The sequence below is a fragment of the Gekko japonicus genome, unplaced genomic scaffold (genome assembly GCF_001447785.1).
Source record: "Gekko japonicus isolate JY-2015 unplaced genomic scaffold, Gekko_japonicus_V1.1 scaffold1594, whole genome shotgun sequence".
NCBI lineage: Eukaryota > Metazoa > Chordata > Lepidosauria > Squamata > Gekkonidae > Gekko > Gekko japonicus.
Window position 1 is genome coordinate 284,575 of NW_015167097.1, and position 22,208 is coordinate 306,782.

Sequence of the window (22,208 nt, forward strand, 5' to 3'; positions counted from 1 at the left end):
CAAACAAGTTGGACGGAACCCATTTTGGATCCAGCTGTCGTTCTATCTACTAGATACATTACAAAGCCAGAACTAAGTGAAGTTGAAAATCCAGAAAGTGTAATGTTATGTTGTGAAAAAAGTGATTGTGAACTTGTGAAATCGGACCATCCCAAGTGTACCAGCTGGTTTTTTAATTCAGAGCACTATGGAGAACAGGGTGACTTGGCTGACAGCAGCATTCTCTTCCATTGTTCTGATCAAGTGGAAGAGGAGAACCAGATTGATGCACAGGAGCTTAAGCCACCTGACCAAGAAATAGAAATGGATAAAAATGTCATACTAGAAGAAGAAAAGCAAGCAATACCAGAATTTTTTGTGGGACGTCAGGCCAAAACTCCTGAGCGCTACTTGAAAATTAGGAACTACATTTTAGATCAGTGGTAAGCATTTTTGGGAAAATATTCAATAATATTTTCAGTTTGAAAAAATATTTGGTAATCAGTATATGCACAGCAAGTGTATTAATGTTTGATCAAGTGTAAAAGAAGTATAGCAGTCTAGATCAGTTATGATAAACTTCTTTATTGATATTTGATTATAACATTGCCCTGGAGTAGTTTTAGTAGGGGCAGGCACCACCTGGCATAAAATGGTACTTTGCCATATATTTTGGCCTGGTCATGCCCAATACTGCTTTTGACCCAAGTAGAGAGAAAAAAGAGAGGCCATTACTCAGTTGGAGAGTATCTCTTTGACATGCAGAAGGTCCCAGGTTCAATTCCTGGAATTTCCAGTTTTAAAAGGACCAGATAGTAGGTGATATGAATGCACCTGAGTCTTCAGACAACAGCTGACAGTCAGCATAGACAGTACTGAGCTGGATGGTCCAGTGGTCTTGCTCAGTGTAAGACAGCTTAATGTATGAGACCGCTTTCTCTCCTCACAGCTCTTCATGTATGAGTGAGTTGGTGGCCTGGATTTAGCCTGGAGACTACTGGTTAATTACCCCGTTAACTATCATTAGTAACACAGCATGAAAAATACTGTCAGTGCTCCAATGTAAGACCGGGATCAGCACAATAGACAAGCAAAGAGTATGTCGTGCTTTATGTATATTTTTGGATAGGGACTGAGCTTACCATTCCCTTGCCTGATGCCCAGGAAATCAAAGAGATTTAGCAAGTTTATAGAATAATAGCTTATAGAGTCTTTTGAGTAATGTGAGGAATCTGGTTGAATGAAACTCACGGTTTATTAATTTCTGATGTGCTGTGTTCGTCTAGGCATCTTGAGATGGCTTTGAATGTTACACAGAAGTAGGGGAATAACAAGTGACTTATGTTTATTCCTTTTGCATTTGTATAACATCTGAAGTCAGATTTCGTGTATTTTCCTGTCCAAGAGATGTTTTTGGTGGCACATTGATATACTATCACATATCTTTCTGCTGGAGAAATGCTTGAGTTCTTCCCGAGGATGTTACACAGGAAATACAAGCCATGTGTTTTCTCTCCTCCACTTCTAGCAAGAAAATCTTCCCTGTACTTTTAGGCATACACACAAAGGTAGTGGGGGAAAGTGATTGGGGAAAAATGGACTCTCTTTATAAAGAAGTTAGGATACACCATCTGTCCTCTTCCTGGGACTTTCCAATGGGTTCTGACCACTTGCTGATAAATTGTGGGTTGAATTGGCAAAGGTTGCTTTTCATCCTATCTCTTGGATTATTTTCCCTTCCATTGAAGAGGACCACTTGCATTTGTTCAACAATGAAAGGCAAAAGTGCTCGAAAAGTTACATTGTCCATGTCACGGGACTGAAGATTGGCCACTGCATTCTTTAAAATTGTGTTTGCCCATATGTCTGAACCACAAGCAAAGGTTTATGCCTTTTTCCTGCAAACCAGGATTCTAAACAGTGGTTTAATTCTGGGTGGCGAGGAAGACACATCATAGTTTGCCAGTTCAGATGTAAACAAACAAGGATTGTTGTGAACCTTTCTAATCACTGTCAAATGAATGAAGGAGAAGTGAATGTGAGAGCCTGAGAATTTCTCAGGCTCTTCGATGTAGTAGCAAGCCATTGTTTATTATTACATCTTAAGCATGCCCTTGCCTTAGCTCTTCTGAGGTTAATGGACCTGAAATTGCTTATGTAGTTCGTAGATTATTTTGAAAATGTACCCTAAATAATAGGCTGTGATATATAACTTAACATACTGGCTAATCTCACTGTGTGGCATTTAATTCCCAGTTTGTCACTTTAGAATGTTTTATATGCATAAGCATTTTTTAAGAACATTCAACCTGAATCAGAAAATAATTGCTGATCAATTGGTTTATTTGTGTTGCGCTCTCATAGCATTGGGGGGGGGGAATCTGCAGAGCTAGCAAAACAAATTTTAATAAGTGCATAAAAAGGCAAATCTGGGCAATAAATTCTAAATCATGAGATTTTGTAGTCTAATGAATGAGTCCGAAATATAATTAATTTATAACAGTAGATGCAACTGCGTTGTGCATATCGTGTGTAAAGGTACTTCTGTTTTTTATTATAATAGCATGAGCAAATTTAACCATCCAGTTAAGGCATCATTTACATGTTTAACTTTTTATTTGTTGTGTTCTAATTATAGGAGAAAGAATCAAACCAAAATACCTGAACAAAACTTCAGTACGCCCAGGACTGAAGAACTGTGGTGATGTAAACTGCATAGGCCGAATACACACATACTTGGAATTAATAGGAGCAATTAACTTTGGCTGTGGTAAGAAGGCAGCTGTAATCTGTTCAAATATTTACTATATTTGTACCTCACTTTTTGGGTAAGAGCCTTTAAAATAACTCGCACAGTGGACATGTCACTATATATCATCTTAACAGTTTTAAAATTCAGCCATAATGGGCTCAAAGGATGAGAGCATGGGGCTAGTGGGTGGGGAAGAATTTTAAATTTCTGACTTGAAAAAGGGGAGGCTGACTCTTGTGGTGATGGGCTAATGTCATTTCCGTTCATATGGAGCAGAGTAGTGAGACTATCTTTGTCTGCCATTTTGTTCTATTTATACCCAGTGCCAGTCTAGGTGTACCAGATACAAAAACGTGTGTGTGTTTAAAACAACCGTGTGTGTTTATACCAGATGCAGTCCATTGAAATGAATGGGCTTAGATTGAAGTAACTTTACATAGTATTGCATCCCCTTTGTTTCCTCACACGAGACACAGATTATGATGATGGTGATGGTTTATTTTTCTCCCATCCCTCTTTCAAAGAGCTCAGGATAGAGAATGTAATTTTTCTTCCTGTGCTTTATCCTCACAACAACCCTGTGAAGGAGATTAGGTTGAAAGTGTGCGACTGTCAGTACAATCTATCCCAGTACATCTCATTCAGCACCACTATATAAGTAGCTCACTGATATGGCTGTGGTTTTGTGCTAGATAAAGGTACAAGAGATTTCTAAGTCATTTACTTACTAAATATTACTGTAATATGCAGTTTTTTATCTAGAGCACACTTAATTGAATGTAAGAAGTAAAACTAGACACATGGCTATAGACTAAAACATAAGTGTTAAAGATAAGTTCCTGTTTGAACTTTTTTCCTGAAAATCCAACCACCTGTTTTACATAATATGTGCCTAGTTGAAATTCTGGGTGAAGAAATGAATCCACGTGTTTCTTTATGTTTTAAAAACTAGTTTTCTTAGTGGTTTCTGAGTCCGTGGGAATTAATGAGGGTTTTTTGAGTGGGTTTTCTATTGAACTGAGTGAAAATTTAAATATGCTGAAGTATAGTCTAGCAGATGGTATGATAGTCTAGATGTTGTTGTTCCATAAAATGTTTACTTGTTACTTTCTTCTGTTTCTTCCCCTGTTCTCCTTCAGGTTGTCCTTTTCCCCCCTACTATCTTCCTCTCTATAGCCTTTAAGCATTCCAAGAGACTGAATACTTTGTGATAGTGTAAGAGACCCTATACTTAGAACGATATAATCCATAACATTGGATTTCCTCATAAATGGCATGAGGAACTTTCCAAAACTTTCCTCATGAATGGCATATGAAAGTCATAAGAAGAAACAAAGTTGTCCAAACAAAATGGGAGGGAAATATTTTTGTCCACCTAAAAGTTGGCCTAATGTCCCTTTTTATCCCTGTCATTTAGAATTCAGTACATTTGTTGGTGTATATGAGAGTAAAGTTACCATTTTGCTTTGGTCTGAATGAGCTGCAGACAGAATTGTCAGACTTCATTTGTGCATTTTTCTAGAGCAAGCTGTGTATAACAGACCACAGTCAGCTGACAAAATACGACCCAAAGAAGGCAAGGACACTATGGAAGCATATCAGCTTGTGCAACGGCTACAGTCTATGGTAAGGTATAAACATCAGAGGATACAATCCTAAAAGTATCACTTTTCTCTTTAAATAAAATATTTCCTCCATTGTAGTTTTTTCATTCTTGCACAAGTTCCTTTGCTTTATGGCTTACTCTAGCAACAGCTTATTATTGATCAGAGGACAAATGAAAGAGAAAGATATGCTTTAAAGACCTTTCTAGACTAAATGTTTTGAAATTCTACACATTCAGTAGCACTGGTTTTGTGCAGGAATTAATGAATGTTTGTTTCTAGGAAAAATGTTTGCCAAACACATAAAACTTTTAAACTCAGTGAATTCCCATGGGTGGGGCCCCACTGCAGATTAACGAATGTTCCTGTGAAAAATAAAAAGTACGTTAAAATGACCCAAATTAAAAGGTCTGTGTAGAGAGAAGTGGGGAGTGGATTTTAGTTGTCAAAAAGACCCCAAATGATGCTCCAGATATGGATGGGATAACATAGAGGTGGGTTACAGGAAGCAGGAGCTGTGAGGAGGTATGAAGTAGAGAAAAGAACACTCGGGATGAGGAGGGCCCAAAAGGAGATGGGAAGCAAGTGGCCAATGAAAGTAGCCAGTGGGAAGGAAAAAATGGGAGGGCAAACTGATAAAGGGGGGGGGTAAAAATTAGCAGATGGGGAAGGGAGAAAAAATATAGTGTGAGGAAGAAGCAAAGAAGGTCATGTGAATAGAACTATAGCAAGAGAGCTGGTATTGGTGGTGGAAATGCCATTTTCCTTCCTGTTTTCCTTTGGGATGAAAGAATGTTGTGCATACTTTTGCCCTAAGCTACCCCCAGTGAGCTGGCCCTCATGCTCTTCAGTGGTGGCTTGGGGCTGATTAATGCTTCTTGTGGGCTCTTGGCCCCAAGCCACCACTGATCACAGCTAGAACACAGAAGCAAAGAGGGGAAATGTTTCCCTTCACCTGCTAGTTCTTTTGGGTCACCTTCATTTAAAACTGAAGAACTAAACAGGGAAGAAATGTGCAAACAAGGCATGTGTCTGTCTGTTCTAAGTCTGTCATTTAGAATGATTTAGTGTGTACTTCTAAATCTAGTTAAGATTCCATTAATCTTCATTGCTGTACCTTTTAAGAAATCTTGAAATTCTTACTACTATATGTACTTTCCTTCCTTGAGAGATTGCCAGTTGATAAACAGAAACAAAGCACTGGATTCTTTCTAGAGACTAAATTGGATCACTGGGGTCTGGTGGCAAGCGGCTCTACGGCTTGTGGCTGTTTTAGGGCTGATTTATGTCATTTCAGTTTATAATTATATGATGATGTAGGTTGCTCATCACAAGATACAAGTGGCTGGTGATTTACTTCAGTACATTTAAAAAGTGAATTTAGTCAACCTGGGATCTTATTTACAAAATCACATGATATTCTGGGTCTGTCACTATTACCCAAATGGACCACATGTGTATAGTCCTCAAAGTTTGGCGTGTTCCCCTTACATTGCATACATCTGCATTCTAGGGCAAAATTGTATTGAGGGACCCCTGCATTTGGGTAGCACTTCACTAAGGTAATGGGGAGATTCCCAGAAATAAAAAGCTGAAGATGTTTATTTATTTATTTATTTATTTCCATTTTTATCACGCCCTCCCCGCGGACAGGCTCAGGGTGGCTCACATTCATCGGTACAAAGTACCATAAATCCACATAAAACACATAAAAACAGTTAAAACATTTTTTAAACATTTAAAATAATCAAAGTGCTAAACAATAATCAAAATTCAAATCTTTATTTGGAGAATAGGTGCATAGGAAAGCAGGAGGCACACAGAAAATCGTATGCTCAGCAAACAGGAGTGTACACACACACACACACAGAGTAAACCCTAACACCTGGATAACTTCTAGCAGTATAATAGTTACAAAAGGGAACAAGAGAAGGTGGCAAATGAAAGGATACAAGCCTGTCCTCAAGAAGGTGGGAGTCCTGGAGGGTCCAGTGGAAGGAAGAAAAGGGACACACAGCAATGCTGCATGATAGTCGATTGCAGCAAAGATTACAATGGAGGAAAGTGGTGCAGAGACTGAGACTGGCTTTAAGCCTCTGAAGGTCCTGTGAGGTCATGGGCAGAAGGTGGATGATCTAAAAAAACTGCTGCAAAATATTGAGGGCATTCGGAACTATATTTATGCAGTGAAGATACTGGCAGTGGGGTAGCCAGTGTGCTCCTGAGCCAGGTTTGAGTTGGAGCCAAAAAGTTTGAATTATGTTGGTGAATTTGGATTCTACTGCTGGTTGGGAAAATTAGGTATAGCAAAGTGGTACGTTAGCAGGGAAAAAGTTATATGACTGGATACTTGATGGATCAGAGAGTGGACAAGGGACCAGGAGTGTCAGATTAGCTGTGTCCAGGGGATAAGTGCGATTGCCAGCTGGATCCTTCTATGCATTATGCTTTGTTGGTTTTAATTACTGAGGCATTGCTGGAATTTTAGGTGGCAAGGGACTGATTTAATTACCTTCAAGTAGACCCATTTAGGCTGCTTCCTGTTTGTCATGCTAGAAGTGCATTTGAGCTGTGTGGAATTTTATTGGAACCCTGTCTTAATTTTGCAATGTGCAATATGAACCTCAAGGGAGTTCGAAGTAGGAAATAAGCACAAAGCTGAATTTGGGGGCTCCCTTAGCAGGGCTCTCTCTGTATCTCACCAAGTCTACAGTGGTTGTGTGTATTGCTCCTGCATGTAAAAATATATCGAGCGCTCTTTGAGTACTTAATGTTAGTGTATTTATGCTTGCTACAGCGTACAAGGAGACGGCGAGTCAGAGACCCTTGGGGAAACTGGTGTGATGCCAGAGATTTGGAAGGACAGACGTTTGAGGTAATGTGACTTCAAATTACTATGATACTTACTGAAAATTTCATAAAGTTTATTTCTGCTTAATGCTTCATGCATGTTTTTGGTGTTTAGAATATTCTGTTCAGGCCAAAACACATTCTGTGCAAAGTAAATTTAATTTATGCTTAGAATAAACTATGTAAATAAATGCTGGTTGTGCAAAAGACTAATTCTGCATAATGTTGAGTATGCATACTCCATGCTTTGTTGTGCTCTTGTGCCTTAAAATGCATCACTATTACTGGAAAATCATGTATGTTTTCATTAAAATCATTTAATACTTTTATTCTGGTTATTTTCATTTGATTTAAGCTTAGCTGAATTCTACAGATCAAGGTTTCAAAAAGGCTTGTTATCAAGAAGGCAGGAGTTAATACATGCATTTGTCATGTGAAAGACTTTATGTACTTCCTTTGTATGATTTCAGTTGTGGCACTAAAATATTTAACATGGGGACAGTGATGGTGAATATATTATATGATAGAGTATAGGAAGGCACTGGTGTAACTGAAGTGCTATAGATAGTGCCATGCAATGCTCCCTCTAAGCTATGGAATCCTGTGAGCAAAAAATTCTACTTTGTGAGCTACTGTCATTAAAGTTGTGAGTGAGCGATTTGGCTACTGCATTAGTTTGCGCTGGAGCCATCCTTCCTGAGCTAAGACAAAAATATGTGAGCCAGAGGCTAAAAAACTGAGCTAGTTCACACTAACTCAGAGGGAACACTGGTGCCATGTTATATTTTATATAAATCATACATCTTATCACTCAGTTTCTGGCAGCCACTGTTATATTTGCATGTATACTTAGTACTATTTGTTCTTCAGCACTGTTTAACTTAATAGTTAATGGTCAAAACAGTTGTGTTAGACCTTCATGTTTTGAACCAGCAGCATACCACTTATTGCCAGATGGCTTATTACCACTTTGTGCTGTTTGTGAGCTTACCTAGAGCATTACCTTTTGGTCTTGTTTAGCATGGCTATTCTTAATATTCTTAGCAGAAGCTCAGGGCACTAACTAGGGAAGCAGGACTCGACTGAACTGACCAACAAATGTCATTTTTGGAGGGTGGCAATGGTGTGCTTTTCTGACATTTTTAGAAATAGTCACTGAATAGTCAATGGGAAAACAAAGGGAGGTTTTCTAACAGATGAGACTTGTTCTTGTTCACTCGGGGGTCAAAGTGCATTCCTTCAAGTTACCATGCACCTGGCACAGTCCTATTGTAATAATGACCCCCTATTTAATCATGACAGTCGTTACATCCAACCCAGTTCAGTGTGTTTATGCCCATTGATCTAATTGAGCTGAAATGTGTTTAAATGACTGTTGGATTGTAGTCTCAATGTTTTGATCAATTTGCCTAATCAAGTTTTCCCTTTTAGCATCTCTCTGCTGAGGAGTTAGCTAAGAGGCGTGATGAAAAACATAAACCACCCAAAACATCTAAAGGACTAAGACACAGCAAAAGGTTTACATTTTTAAATGTATCTATGATACGTTGGAAGTGGTGCTTAAGTAATTTCTGTGACTTCGTGCAAGAATGTTGTTTCTCAAAATTATATATGCTGTAAATGTTGATTAGCCTGGATATAGATAGCTCAGGCTAGCCTGATCTCATCACATCTCAGAAGCAAAGTACATAAGAACATAAGAGACGCCAATGTTGGATCAGGCCAAAGGCCCATCCAGTCCAACACTCTGTGTCACACAGTGGCCAGAAATACCAGTGCCATCAGGAGGTCCAGCAGTGGGGCCAGGACATTAGAAGCCCTCCCACTGTTGACCCCCCCAAGCACCAAGAAGACAGAGCATCACTTGCCCCAGAGCCCCTAGCTATACCTTGTGGCTAATAGCCACTGATGGACCTCTGCTCCATATGCTTATCTATTAAAGTAGGGTTGACCCTGGCTAGTATTTGGATGGGAGACTTTCAAGGAGTATCAGGGTTGTGATGCAGAGGCAGGCATTGTTACTGCCAATGGCCTGCCTTGTTGTTTGGGGAAATTAGCTAGGCAGCAGGCAAGGCCACAGGTGTGCAAGGGATCTGTACACCTGTCTATACTAAGGTCCAGCACAGTAGGAAAACTGCAGATTTGATGAGAAAATTAAATAGTTTTTATTAAAGTATTTCCCTAGTTACAAGCACACTAAACGTTCAAAAGAGCAAGCCATTCAGAATTAAGAAAGCAGAGGTGATTGATAGGTGACATTCTGGAGATAGGAAGACTATTCGCCAGGTGGCAACTGAATAGCATTTAGAAATACAGGTACCAACCTGGTGGAACCCACTGTTTCATATACATACCTTTTGCTGGGGTGGGGGAGAAGACTGGAGGTTTTTTCCTCTGAGGGCTGCCTTTTATACCACCTGAAAATGGAGACCCTTTTTCAGGGCTTTTGCTAGCTGTATGGTTCAGAACCAGGAGTGTCTTCCTTGGTCTGGGTTTGTGGGTCTTTGGCTCAGGTTAGAAAGTGGTGTGCCCTTTTGTTGGGGCTACCCTAGGGTAAAGGCAACACCTCTGGGCTACAACATCTCTTGCCTTGAAAACCATTGGGTTGCCATAAATCAGCTGTGACTTGATGGTGTGTGTATGTGTATAAAATTTGCAGTGCAATCTTAAAAGAGAGTTACACTGTTTTAGGGCTGTTGACTTTAATTGGCTTAGAAAGGTGAGGATTGCTTGGTTAGAATTAATTTTTACAATTAAGTTCAAATTAAAAAATGTTGTTGCAATTTAGTTCTATAGTAACCCACATGTACATGTTTGAATAAGTCTCTGGGATGAAGAATTGTGGAGTACAGCATTTACAGTAATTTAACTATGGAACCTAGCCTGATCTCGTCAGATCTCAGAACCTAAGGAGGGTAGGTCCTAGTTAGTATTTGGATGTGAGATCTCCATGGAATATTAGGGTTGTGATACAGAGGCAGGCAATGGCAAACCACCTCTGTTCATCTCTTGTCTTGAAAACGCTACAAGGTCACCATAAATTGGCTGTGGCTTGACAACATTTTTCACCCCACCCCCCACAAAACTATGGGAAGAAACTATATGACTATTAAAATTCTAGGTTTTCAGACACATTTTCTTCTTTTTATAGTTCATTTGATCCCTTTCAGCTGATCCCTTGCTGTTCCTTCACAGAAGAAAAAACAGTAAGTATCATCCTATATATATATAAAAGCTCAGCATATTGGCACTTTCTGGTTTTCCCACTGGCCGTGCTGTGTGCTTCATCAGCCGCCACTCAAGAGTACTCGCATGCCATTGGCTGGGTACTGGGTCCACTCCTCTCCCCCGCCCCCTGCTAGCCTGGCCACTCTTCCCTGACAGAATTAACTGCCAAAACGGCAGTCTCTCCTGACGAAGACATTTCTTCTTGTCTCCTCCATGGCTGGCTGGCTGAGGTGGGCCAGTGGCTGTCAAACTATTCTCTTCTACTCCTGTTGTGCAGCTAACTTTTCCCTCAGTGGCTGTTGCTAGGCAACTAAGCTTGGTTCTGTCAGTAAAAAGAGAGAGGCAGGAGGCCCTTTCCAGGCCTACTTTGGCCTTTATGGGAAACTCATTGGGGCCAGTCCTGACTAGGGTTACTAGCTCCTGGTTGGGAAATTCCTGGATATTTTTTGGTGGAGTCTATGGAAGCCAGAGTTTGGGGAGGGGAGAGGCCTCAGCTGAATAGAATGCCATAGAGCCCACTCTCCAAAGCAGTTATTTTCTCCTGGGGAACCATTGCTGCCAATCGCCATGTGAAGGCTGGAGATCACTCAGAATTAAAACTGCTTTCCAGGTGGCAGAGATCAGTTCCCCTGGAGAAAACGGCTGCTTTGCAGGGTGGGCTCTGGTCCTTTCCACACTAGACCTTAAATCCTGGTTCAACCCTTTCCCTGAACTTACATTCTACACTACACACGAGTTCACCCCTGTAATTATCTCAGGGTATTTTTACATTCTACACTACACTCGAGTTCACCCAAGTTTCGCCCCACACTTGACTTGGGATAAACGGATGCTGTTATAACCAGGGATAAATGCAAGGTATTGTGTTGCAAGTTGAACTTTGATAAACCCAGGGATAAGTGCGGAAAGGACCTTTGTGTCATTATACCCTGCTGAGGTCGCTTCCCTCCTGCTTGGGTCTCCACTGTGGCGAAAGACTACGTCATTATACCCTGATGAGGTGCCTCCTCCCCATGAAAGCCAGTGTGACATAGAGGTTAGTGCTTTGAGCAGGGTCTGCCAGACCCAGGTACTTCCTGTGTAAGCTGCGTAAGCTGCTTTCAGGCTAATCTACCTCACAGGTTTGTTATACAGATCGAAAGCGGGAGAGGAGAATAATGTAAGCTGCTTTGGTCCCCACTGCAGAGAAAGACTGTACTTTTCCTAGGTAGAGGCTTCAGGGAGGGGGGAGGAGATGGAAAGCTGAAATCAGAGGGGCAGATAATGATACGTTGATAGTTGGCTGGGAAGGAGATAGGGTTGCCACCTCCAGGTTAGGAAATTCCTGGGAGATTTGAGGGATGGAGCCTGGAGAGGGTGGGGTTTGAGGAGGAGTGGGATCTCAGACAGGTACAGTGCGATAGACTCCACCCTCCAAACCAGCCGTTTCCTCCTGTGGAGCCATTGTTGCCAATGTCCAGGTGAGGGCTAGAGATCACTCAGAATTACAACTGCTCTTCCAATGGCAGAGTTCATTTCTTGTGGAGAAACCAGTGGACTCTATACCCTGCTGAGGTTGCCACAACAAATTGACACTGAGAGCCCAAGGCTGGGGCACCCACCCAGAGCCTTTTTCTAGAGCTCGTTATATTTATTTCCACAATGGACCTTTCCTAGTGTTTTAATAATAACCAGAGCACACCTTTTTGTTTACTTAAGAGATCTTTCCTTATCGTTTTTATCTTTTTAGGAGCCATTCCAAGTAACAATAGCATCAGAGGCCCTTCTGATTATGGATTTGGTAAGTGTTAATATCAAATTCTTTTTCATTGTTTCAATTTTCTTTATTTTGAAGCCCAAAGAAATTGAATGTTCGACTGCTGAGGGCCACACTTGCACAAAGGTAAAACTGCAGTAGCTGTGTGTGTTATGGTGTCATGACCCCAGGGGGTCTACGCCTTTCGCCGCCGCCACCCCTGCCTGCCTGGGGCCAGGGAGGGCCTTCACGGGGCTTCCTTGCACTCCCGCCGGCCTTGCAGGTCTACTGCCGGGCCCCTCATCGGGCTCGGCAGTGGAGCTGCAAGGCCAGCGGCAGCGGTCAGGACCGTTGGGGGTGGGGTGTGTGGCCTTATGACACACTTCCGGTGATGTCGGGGTGTGGCATATGCTAATGAGTTATGCTAATGAGTTCCCCTAGCTCTTTTTCTACGAAACGACCCCTGACCACTGGTAACAATTTAAAACATGCATAATAAAATTACATTATGTAACCATTAAATTAACACCCCCAAACGTATCTCATTGAAATAAATTAAAAAGTTAAAAAGAGTTAAAATACATATAAAACAAAGTACATACAAAACATGAAACATTGGTTAGGAAAGAGGGATCCTTGTGGGAATGCCAAATGAAACAAAGTCTTCACTGGTGGAAGATGGCAACAGAATAGAACAGATGAATCTCTCTAGGGAGGGAATTCTGGAGCTTTGGTGCCATGATTAAGAAGGCCCTCTCAGAAGGCAGGGGCACTAGAAGCAGAGCCTCAGAACATAACTGTAATGATTGGGCAGGTTCATGAGGGGCTAGGCAGTCCTTCAGGTATACTGGTCCCAAACTGTATGGAGCTTTGAAAGGCAAGACCAACACCTTAAATTATGCCCAGAAGCAAATTGAAAGCTAGTTTAAGAGGACCAATACTGGAGTGATACGGTCCCTGCGACCCCCACGCCATTCAATATCCTGGCTGCAGCATTCTGTTCAATTTGAAGTTTCTGAACACTTTTCAAGGGCAGCCCCATATAATCTGATCTTGATGTAACCAGAACATGCACCATAATGGCTAGATATTTTCTGTCCAGGAAAGGCTGCGGCTGGCTAACCAGTTTAATCTGGTAAAAGGCACTGTTGGCTATGGCTGGCACCTTACTTATCCACCAGTAGGCCTGGGTTGAAGAGTTCACCCAGAGTATGGTCCTGTTCCTTCAAGGGAAGCACAACTCCATCCAGAACAGGTGACACCTTATATTCTGGGTCAGACACCCACCAGTAGCACCTCTGTTGTGTCAGGATTAAGCTTCGGTTTATTAGCCCACATCCACTCCAAAACTGCCTCCAGGCACTGGTTCAGGGTTTCTGCAGTCTCCATGGGATTGGTTGGATGTGCAAGATCGAGCCAAGTATCATCTGTGTATTGGTGACAACACAGCCCAGATCTCTAGAAGACCTCATCCAACGGTTTCATGTAGATGTTAAACAACATATGGGACAAGATCTAATCTTGTAGGACCCCATAGGCCAAGGGGCTGAACAGCAGTCAACCAACAGTACCTTTGAAAACCTATCTTTGAAGTAGAATCAGAACCACTGCAGAATGGTGCCTCCCAGTCCCTGCCCTGATAGGCAGTCCAGAAGAATACCATGATAGATGGACTTGAAAGCTGCTGAGAGGTCCAGGAGAATCAACAGAGTTGCGCTCCCTCTTTACTTTCCCTTTTCCAGTGCATGTCATTCACCAGGGGGACCAAGGCTGTTTTAGTTCATAACCAGGCCTGAAACCAGATTGGAAGGCATCTAAATGATTTGCCTCATCCAGGAAGGCTTAGAGTTGTTCAGCCACCACCTGTTCAATCACCTTGCTCAAGAATGGAACATTTGAGACTGGTCGATAATTAATGATCTCCTGGGTCAAGGTAGACTTCTTTAGAAGTGGACACATCACAGCCTGTTTCAAGGTTGGAACAAACCACCCCTTCTCCTAAGGAAGCATTAGCTACTTCTCAAACCCAGTCAGCCAGCCCCCCATCCCACCACAGAAGATTTAAGTAACCAGGAAGGGCAAGGGTCATACAAGCAGGTGGTAGGCCTCAGACTTCCAAAGATCCTGTTTACACCCTCAGACTAAATAAACTGACTGAATAAACTGAAATGTATCACACACATTTGGACAAGTCAGCACCCTGGCACCATCCAGCCCTGTCACTGCTAACATAGAGTTCTATGTATTTAAAATTATAACATATATTAGAGCAGGGGTGTCAAAATATGAGGGCCATATTTGACATAAATGAGACCTTGTCGGGCCAGGCCATGTGTGTCATAAAATGTAATGCCAGGTAGTTCAGATATAAACTTTATAAAGGAAACAGACAAACACAATTAAAGATTTTCTAAAAACTTGAAATAAAACTTTCTTAAAACATTAGCACTCTTGCAATATTTTGTTTATTGAACAGTCTCTGATAACTGACACCTCTTGCTCTGAATTATTGCATCAAAATCTGAAGACAGTGTCTTTGCTGTAGCAATCTTGACTATGCTGGTCAGGTGTGTAAGTTGCAAACCTACTTTTGATTTATTGACATTCATTATTGAAATCTCATGTTCAGTGCTCTGAGCCTAAGACCCAGGGGAAAACATAAAATGGCTGGGCATTGCGAGCTTGTGTACATACGTTGCTTCATGTGCTATTCAAGAACACATGAAGGTACCATGACACAAACTAAGGGCTATGTGTTTGTCTACAAGTAGTCTTCCCCAGATAAATAACTGTACCTCCTATGAGACAGTGCGGGAATAGAGAGACAGCAATGTATCAGCCTACTATCAGTATCAGCCAATGTACTATCTGGGAAGTCTTAAGTTCAAAATCCCCATTCTACAGAGGAAATATGCTGGGTGAACTTCGTCTGGACACACACTCTTAGCCTAATTCACCTCACTCGCTTGTTGTTATTCCTCATCTAATAGTTCACATTGCTTTCCTACTGAGAAAGGGCATGAATATAGTGCAAAAGAGGAGGGGAACCCAGTGGCACCCAGGACAGCCATGGCATAATAAGTCCAACAAAACTCTGTCTGTCTGTAGAAAGGCATAAAGCTCATACCACGAATAATACTTTGTTGCTTTTAATGGAAATCTCCTAATGCCCCAAATTGCAACAACTGGTTTAATAAAATCTGGGACCACTACATTATGGAGAAGATCACTGACCAACTGCAACAATTTGAAATATATCCTAGACAGTCAAGTTTTAATGAGAAATGGCTCCCATTCTTGGAATATATCCTAAAAACAGAATGCCAACCATACAGTCCAATCTATCTAACTCTTTTACACCCATAAAGCACGCTTTGTATAAGCGATACCACTATAATTTATTCACCTTACTTACCAGCTATGAATTCTTGCATCAACTCTTAGACACCACACAAATTAGTTAAAAGCGTATTACATACACTTATCACGCTGAGTCTAGTTTAAAGTTTGGTAAAAAGTATTTGTTAATCTTATATTTTATAACATATCTATAAGGGTAAAATGTGTTTAGTGATTTTGATATTATGATTCATTCTTGATGTATATCATTATATCTATGTATGTTCCTTTCTATATTGGTGAAAAACAATAAAAAATAAATTGGCAAAAAAATAAAATAAATAAAAGTGCTTTGTATCTCTCCCGTGTGATTGAGGGAACTGGGCAAAGTAAACTCGCTCCCATCCACTGGCTCTTCCCCTCCTCCCCCCTCTCTTCCTCCCCAGGGGACAAGGAGGTGGAGGAGCCTCAGCCAGTGGATGGGAGCGAGGTTTGGTTTAGTAGCTGTGCTGTGCGATTGAGAGAGCCTGGCAAAGCAAGCTCTCTTTTCTTCCCTCCCTCTCCCTCTTTTCCTCCCCAAGGAAGGAGGAGGAGGCTGAGCCAGTGGAGGGAAGAGAGGCTTTGCCGTAGCTCCTGTGTGACTGAGAGAGCCTGGCAAAGCAAGCTGTGATGCAGAAGGAAGCAGAAGAGAGCCAGTTGCTTGTGGGCTAGATACAAGCCCTGTGGGGGCCAAATCCGGCCCACGGCCTGCATGTTTGACACCACTATATTAGAGCTTTGGGGTGGGGGTCCTTAGCTTAATGCTTTCATGCTTACATTGAGCAATATGAACATTTTTCTTGTTTCATACATTCAGGATCTATTTGTACAAGGTAGGAGTCAGAAAAGTTTCTTCATAAGATGCCCTGACAAAGCCTATAGCGTAATGGCATCTGAAAGGTCTAATAAACTGCTGTACCTTGCACCTTGTTGTCTTTTGTTTTCTCCTTTGTATATTAAGGCCCATGAGTCTCAGAGGAGACTCTGCTTTACTGGCTTTTTCATTCCACTTAGCTAATCAAAGATGACTGCCCATTGATCTTCAAAGTACCTAATGGAAACATCTGATTAATTTTTATTAAAGTTGGCCATAAAGCATGTGTTTTGGGTGGACTTAATGCAAATATATTTAATTTTTCATTAATATGTGGAACAGTAAGGTCAGCTGACTTAGGTTTCCAGATGATCTTGCTATAAAATGAGGAGACTCCACATCAAGAGGTGATCTGTGATCCCCCCCCCCATGCATATTAAACTGAGATGTGGGGAACAGCCTTGACTAAGATGCTACCAGATGCCAATATTTGTTGTTAAAGTTTTGGAGAATGTTGCATTCCCTTCTTGGCTAAATTGAGCTACTTTACACAATAGTAGGAGGATTAGTGTAGTGCAAGTGTGTGATGAGTAAATGACCAATGCATGTTTCCATTTCAGGGGACATGTGCTAGCGGTGTCCTTTTTCCACCAGATGCCAAAGTTGGTCTTCTTTGAAAGGTCTTTAAATTATAAGTGTGGTTTGCTCTGCTTCTGTTATTGGCATTTAGTAATGATTTTATTGTCTCTAGACTACCTTTTTAGGTGTTTATTATATCAGAGTTAGTATGTAATCTGTTGTGCTAAATCTATTGCAAGCCCTCACCAGGAATCTTTATTGGATGGAAGGGTGGGATAGAACAGCTTTTGGTTTGCTTGTTTCTTTAATTCACATACTGGCTTGTATCCTGCTGTATGTCCAATTATGGAAGGGTACTTCTGTTGGGGAGCTCAGGGCAGGACTCCCCCCCATCCAAGTCAGCTTTGCTTTCAGATACAAGATACATTATTTTGCTTTCTTATGATCACCAATAAAACAAATTTTAATTAAAGCTTGTTTCTGTGGAATACTAGTGATGCAAACTAATATCTCTGCAGGAGGAAATTAGAAAACGTTGAGTGCAAAGTCAGTGATGGGGTAGATTCCAGGCAGGTCTAGAATCCTCTTGGGCATATGTTTATATTTCCATGTGTATTATACAGTGCTTTACTATTAATCTCAATGGAAAGTAAATATGAAGTAGGGGGGTTGAACTGGAGATAAATTTGAGTTTATCTTCTTTCCACTACATGACTTAGATTTAGGTGGTATGCTGTGTACTAGGTAAAAAAAGTGGTTAGACCGTGTGTGTATATTGAACATGTGAAGCTGCCTTAGACCAAGTCAGATCATTGGTTTGTCAAGTCTTGTCTACTTTTGACTGGCAGCATCCACCCAGGATCTCATGTGGAGGCTTTCCACTTCATCTGCTACTTATCCTTTTAAGTGGAGATGCAAGGGATTGAACTGGGACTTTCTGCAAGTAGAGTAGATGCTGTATCACTAAGCCATGATGCCTCCGTGTGTGTGTGTGTGCGTACAGTTGGTCAGAAAAACTCTTGGGTGCAAGGCTGCAAACTGACATCTTAGCTTTTATATAATAATTAAGTTATTTTATCCTGAACTTTTATGAAGGAGCAGTGGGCTTGAAGAGAGGCTGCCAGACATTGTTTTTACTATCTAAATCCAAGAATTCTAATTAAGTAATATTTTTCTTATATTTTTAGCATGCTCATGTTTCAATGGCTGAAGTAATAGGTCTACTAGGTGGAAGATATTCTGAAACTGATGGAATAGTTGAAGTAAGTGGCATACCTCTTTAATAAGAACTCTTGTTCCAGTCTACCCTGGTCACAAGTACTGTATTAGGCCATGTTCCTTGTTGTGGCCTGATACATTGAATATCCTTGCACAGAGAGAATAAAGAAAAACAGCAGCTTTGTGTCTTGTTGAGATTCCTCTGCATGCTTGTGTTGCACCTGTGGTTGATTTGTGTATATAAAATTTCTAGGGGATACTAGAGAACACTTCAATAAATTTAGTATTCAAGGAGGTACTAATTTTAGAATAATATATTGTACTTAAAATCAATATTAAATCATTGCTGAATTGTAGTGCATTTGTATAACCCTCTTTATTTGTTCCTTACAGATCTGTGCAGCAGAACCATGCAATAGCCTCAGTACAGGCTTACAATGTGAGATGGATCCTGTATCTCAGACTCAAGCATCAGAGACACTTGCTGCTAGAGGTTACAGTATTATTGGATGGTATCATTCGCACCCTGCATTTGACCCTAATCCTTCAATACGAGATATTGATACACAGGCTAAATACCAGGTAAATATGTAATTTGGACTTCTTTTGTGCAAGTGTAAGTTACAACAATTCAAAGCATTACCCAATAAGTTTATTGACAGTTACTTTAATCTGAATAATGAAATGCCAAATGTAAAGTACCATCTTTACGTATAGATGGGGTTATTGGACAATTTTATATTTGTTTTACATAGCCATTATTAGAAAGAGATTAACAAAGAAATGTTTTCCTTCATATAGAACTATTTCTCCAGAGGTGGCTCAATGTTTGTTGGAGTGATCATAAGTCCCTATAATCGAAATAACCCACTTCCATATTCCCAGATTACATGTCTGGTGATCAGCGATGAGAGTAGTTCTGATGGTTCCTACCGTAAGTATTTTTTACAAACTATTCTTTTTTTTTATTTTTCATACGTTATCTGTGTGTGTGAGTGTGTGTGCACCTGGAAGTCATGGCAACCTCTGGTGACTGACCGCTACTAGGGGTCTGGAGCAATGCTCCCTCTAAGCTGTGGAGTCTTGTGAGCAAAAACTCCACTTTGTGAGCTACTGGCATTAAAAGTTGTGAGTGAGCAGTTTGGCTACTGCATAAATTAGTGTGCTCTGGAGCCATCCTTTCTGAGTTAAGACAAAAAATGTGTGAGCCAGAGGCTAAAAAACTGCTAGCTGGCTCACACTAACTCAGCTTAGAGGAAACACTGGTCTGGAGGATATTCAGAGAAGTGGCTGAATACAGCCTGCTCTCGCCTCTGGTATTTCAAGGAGGTCTCCCTTCCAATTACTTGCCAGAGTCGACCCTGCTTAGCTTCCAAGATCTGATGAGATCGAGCTTGCCTGGGCTATCCAGGTCAGGGCCTTTACAAGCTATTCTTAATCATTCTTACTCTTTTTTCATAATTTAAATTGCACTTTGAAATATAGCCTCAAAAGTTAGTCACCATACTTGAGTGACGAACAATCTTTGTAATTAAATGTTAAGATATTTACCATGTAAGTGTAAGGGAAATATACAATCCTTGAACTTCCCATTTTTGTGATTATGTTACTCATGAAAATATATATATATTTTCAGAAATGGAAGAAAGGGGTGGCACTCAACAATACGGAACTGAGGCTTCAGTTGCTACAGAATGTTAAGAACATGAATAGGGATGGGCACAAACCTCATCATAAACCTAATTTTGTCATGAACATCACCCAGTTCATTGTTCATAAGCCTCAGTTCATACGATCATGTCTCCCATGAACCACTATGTTTTCCACAGAGGTCCATGAGGTTCATGATGCCAGTTCGTGAGCAGATACACTGGCACCAATGGATTAATTGTCAAAGCAACAGGGGGAGGATGGACTTCTGCAGCCCTGGAAACACCAATAGTGGTCCTCCAAACACCAAACAAAAGTGGTCTTTGTGGGACCTGGGGGCGCAGAGGAAAGTATAAAAGAGTCTGGGTTGGTGGTGGATTGGAAGGAGATGAGGGAGAGGCAGAGGAGGGGTGCATGCCGGCAGCGGCACAAGAGACAGGAGACAGAGATCTGAGGCTTGGGGAAGAAAGGGGAAGGTGATCTTTTTGCAGAAGTGGTGGGAGCTTTGGGAATCCAGCCCATGGGGCAGTCAGAGGGAGGCTGGCAGATGAGGCCAGGCCAAAAAAGGGGACCCCAGGGGGCTTGGAAGTCAAGGATAGAGAGGAAAGGGGGGCAATGTCTTTTTGATGGAAGCAGTAGGAGTTCTGGGAAACCAGCCCATGGGGCAGTAAGAGAGAGGCCAGAAAATGAGGTCAGGCCAAAAAGGGGGACCCCATGAGGCCCAAAAGACAAGGATTGCAGGGTTGGAAGGAAAAGGGGAGGGTAGTCTCCTTTTGATGGAAGCTGGGGGAGTTATGGAAAACCTGGCCCATGGGGCAGTTGGGGGGGGGCCGGGCGGGGGGGGGGGGGCAGGAGGCCCGGAAGTCCAGGATCATGGGGGGGGAAGGAGGGGGGGCGATCTCCCTTTGGTAGAAAAGGAGAGTCAGCTGGAGACGTGCTGCAGGTTTGGTGTCTCTAGCCCACAGGGGAGCCATTCTACTGCATCATGAACTTCACTAAATGAACTGGTTCAGTAACAAAGGTTTGTGGTTTGTGAGATCCTATTTGTGCCCATCCCTAAACAGGAATACTTTCTGTCATAGAAATCCAAGCTTCAGTTTGGGTCTTTTCTTTGAAACAGGATTTAGGAGCTGAGAACATACCCCTACCCTTTTATGTAATTCTCTTTCCTCCCAACTCTACCCAGGTTCTCTCAAGGGAGTATATCCATGTTGGTATTAATTACTATCAGCAATAGTTGTACATAACAGTTAATTTAGCTGGCGAAGTAGAGCATGTGAATTCAAGGCTAATTCCCTACAGGCCCTTGGTTCTGTTAGGTCCATCCCATTGCGTACTTGCTACTACTTTCTACAGTCCAAACCCAGTGTGCACTTGCTACTACTTTCCACAGTCCTTGCACATAATCCTTTATCTTAAAAAATGAAAAGATTTATCTGTGTACCTGAAGCGGCATAAATTTAAGAAGTAATTTTCTGAATGAGAATAAATTGTTAAACATAAATCATGGAAAACCTCAGCCATAAGGTAATCTTGTTAAATGGGAACCATTAAGCTTTTAAAAATAGAAAATTCTGTGGGTTAGGTAAGAATGCAAGTATTAAAAAGTCACATATGATCTCTACTCTTCTATTTTTAATAGTGTGTGTATTCTGAAATATTTTAATCTGCGTTTTGATCAAACAGCCCCACAGTTTACACAGTACAATAAAAGTAAATACATAATTTATGTGTGCCTAGAGTAATTACTTTTTCTGTGAATCGTGAAGCCCCAAACCATATCAGAAGCTGTTTTTTTTTATATATACAATAAATTTTATTGATATACAAAGAATAGCTGACAAAGTGTACAAACATAGTTTGGTAAAGCAAAACAGTAACAAATAGTGTTCGTATGCATAACAGTCAACGATTACTAACTGTAACTTGTGATCTTTGTAAATTACATATATAAAATATTAAGAAATAGAAGAACCAACTTAATGATTAAGAACGTAAACAAATACCTTTCAGTAGAAATAGGTAAGCAAACGTATGTACTGTTGCAAAACTTTGGTATAAATACAATGGTTACCAGAGATGTAAGGCATCAATTTCTTTAGGAGTGTCATCAAATTGTTGTAAGTATTCCAATATAGGAAACCAGATAGAAACAAAGGATGAGGAAGTTGGGATCTTGTCAAGTCGCGTAAGCTGTTTTTGAAGGTTTTCCCAGTTGCAGAAACTATCTGCCATAGGCCAGGTAACTGCTGTGTGGAATTTTCACAGTTCTTTAGATCTTGGCTTTGGTTTGAGTTCTAGACATTGTCCATGGAACATTTGTGGCTGAGGGTTTGTGCTTTAAACAAACAAACAAACAAACAAACCCTGATTTTGTAACAGAAACTATTCTTGTCTATAACTTAACTAGATGTACCAATA

The 22,208-nt window shown here is 41.1% G+C and overlaps 1 protein-coding gene across 1 annotated transcript in view; it reads left to right on the forward strand.

The window, feature by feature from the left end:
• The window catches only part of MYSM1 (Myb-like, SWIRM and MPN domains 1), a 35,689-nt gene that overhangs the window by 10,340 nt on the left and 3,141 nt on the right, over nucleotides 1-22,208 (forward strand). The window contains exons 8-17 of the mRNA XM_015412913.1: nucleotides 4-423; nucleotides 2,620-2,749; nucleotides 4,254-4,357; nucleotides 7,133-7,210; nucleotides 8,617-8,702; nucleotides 10,337-10,391; nucleotides 12,143-12,193; nucleotides 18,107-18,181; nucleotides 18,531-18,719; nucleotides 18,939-19,071. Coding sequence (XP_015268399.1) covers nucleotides 4-423; nucleotides 2,620-2,749; nucleotides 4,254-4,357; nucleotides 7,133-7,210; nucleotides 8,617-8,702; nucleotides 10,337-10,391; nucleotides 12,143-12,193; nucleotides 18,107-18,181; nucleotides 18,531-18,719; nucleotides 18,939-19,071 — 1,321 coding nt within the window. The remainder of the gene's footprint in view (nucleotides 1-3; nucleotides 424-2,619; nucleotides 2,750-4,253; nucleotides 4,358-7,132; nucleotides 7,211-8,616; nucleotides 8,703-10,336; nucleotides 10,392-12,142; nucleotides 12,194-18,106; nucleotides 18,182-18,530; nucleotides 18,720-18,938; nucleotides 19,072-22,208) is intronic.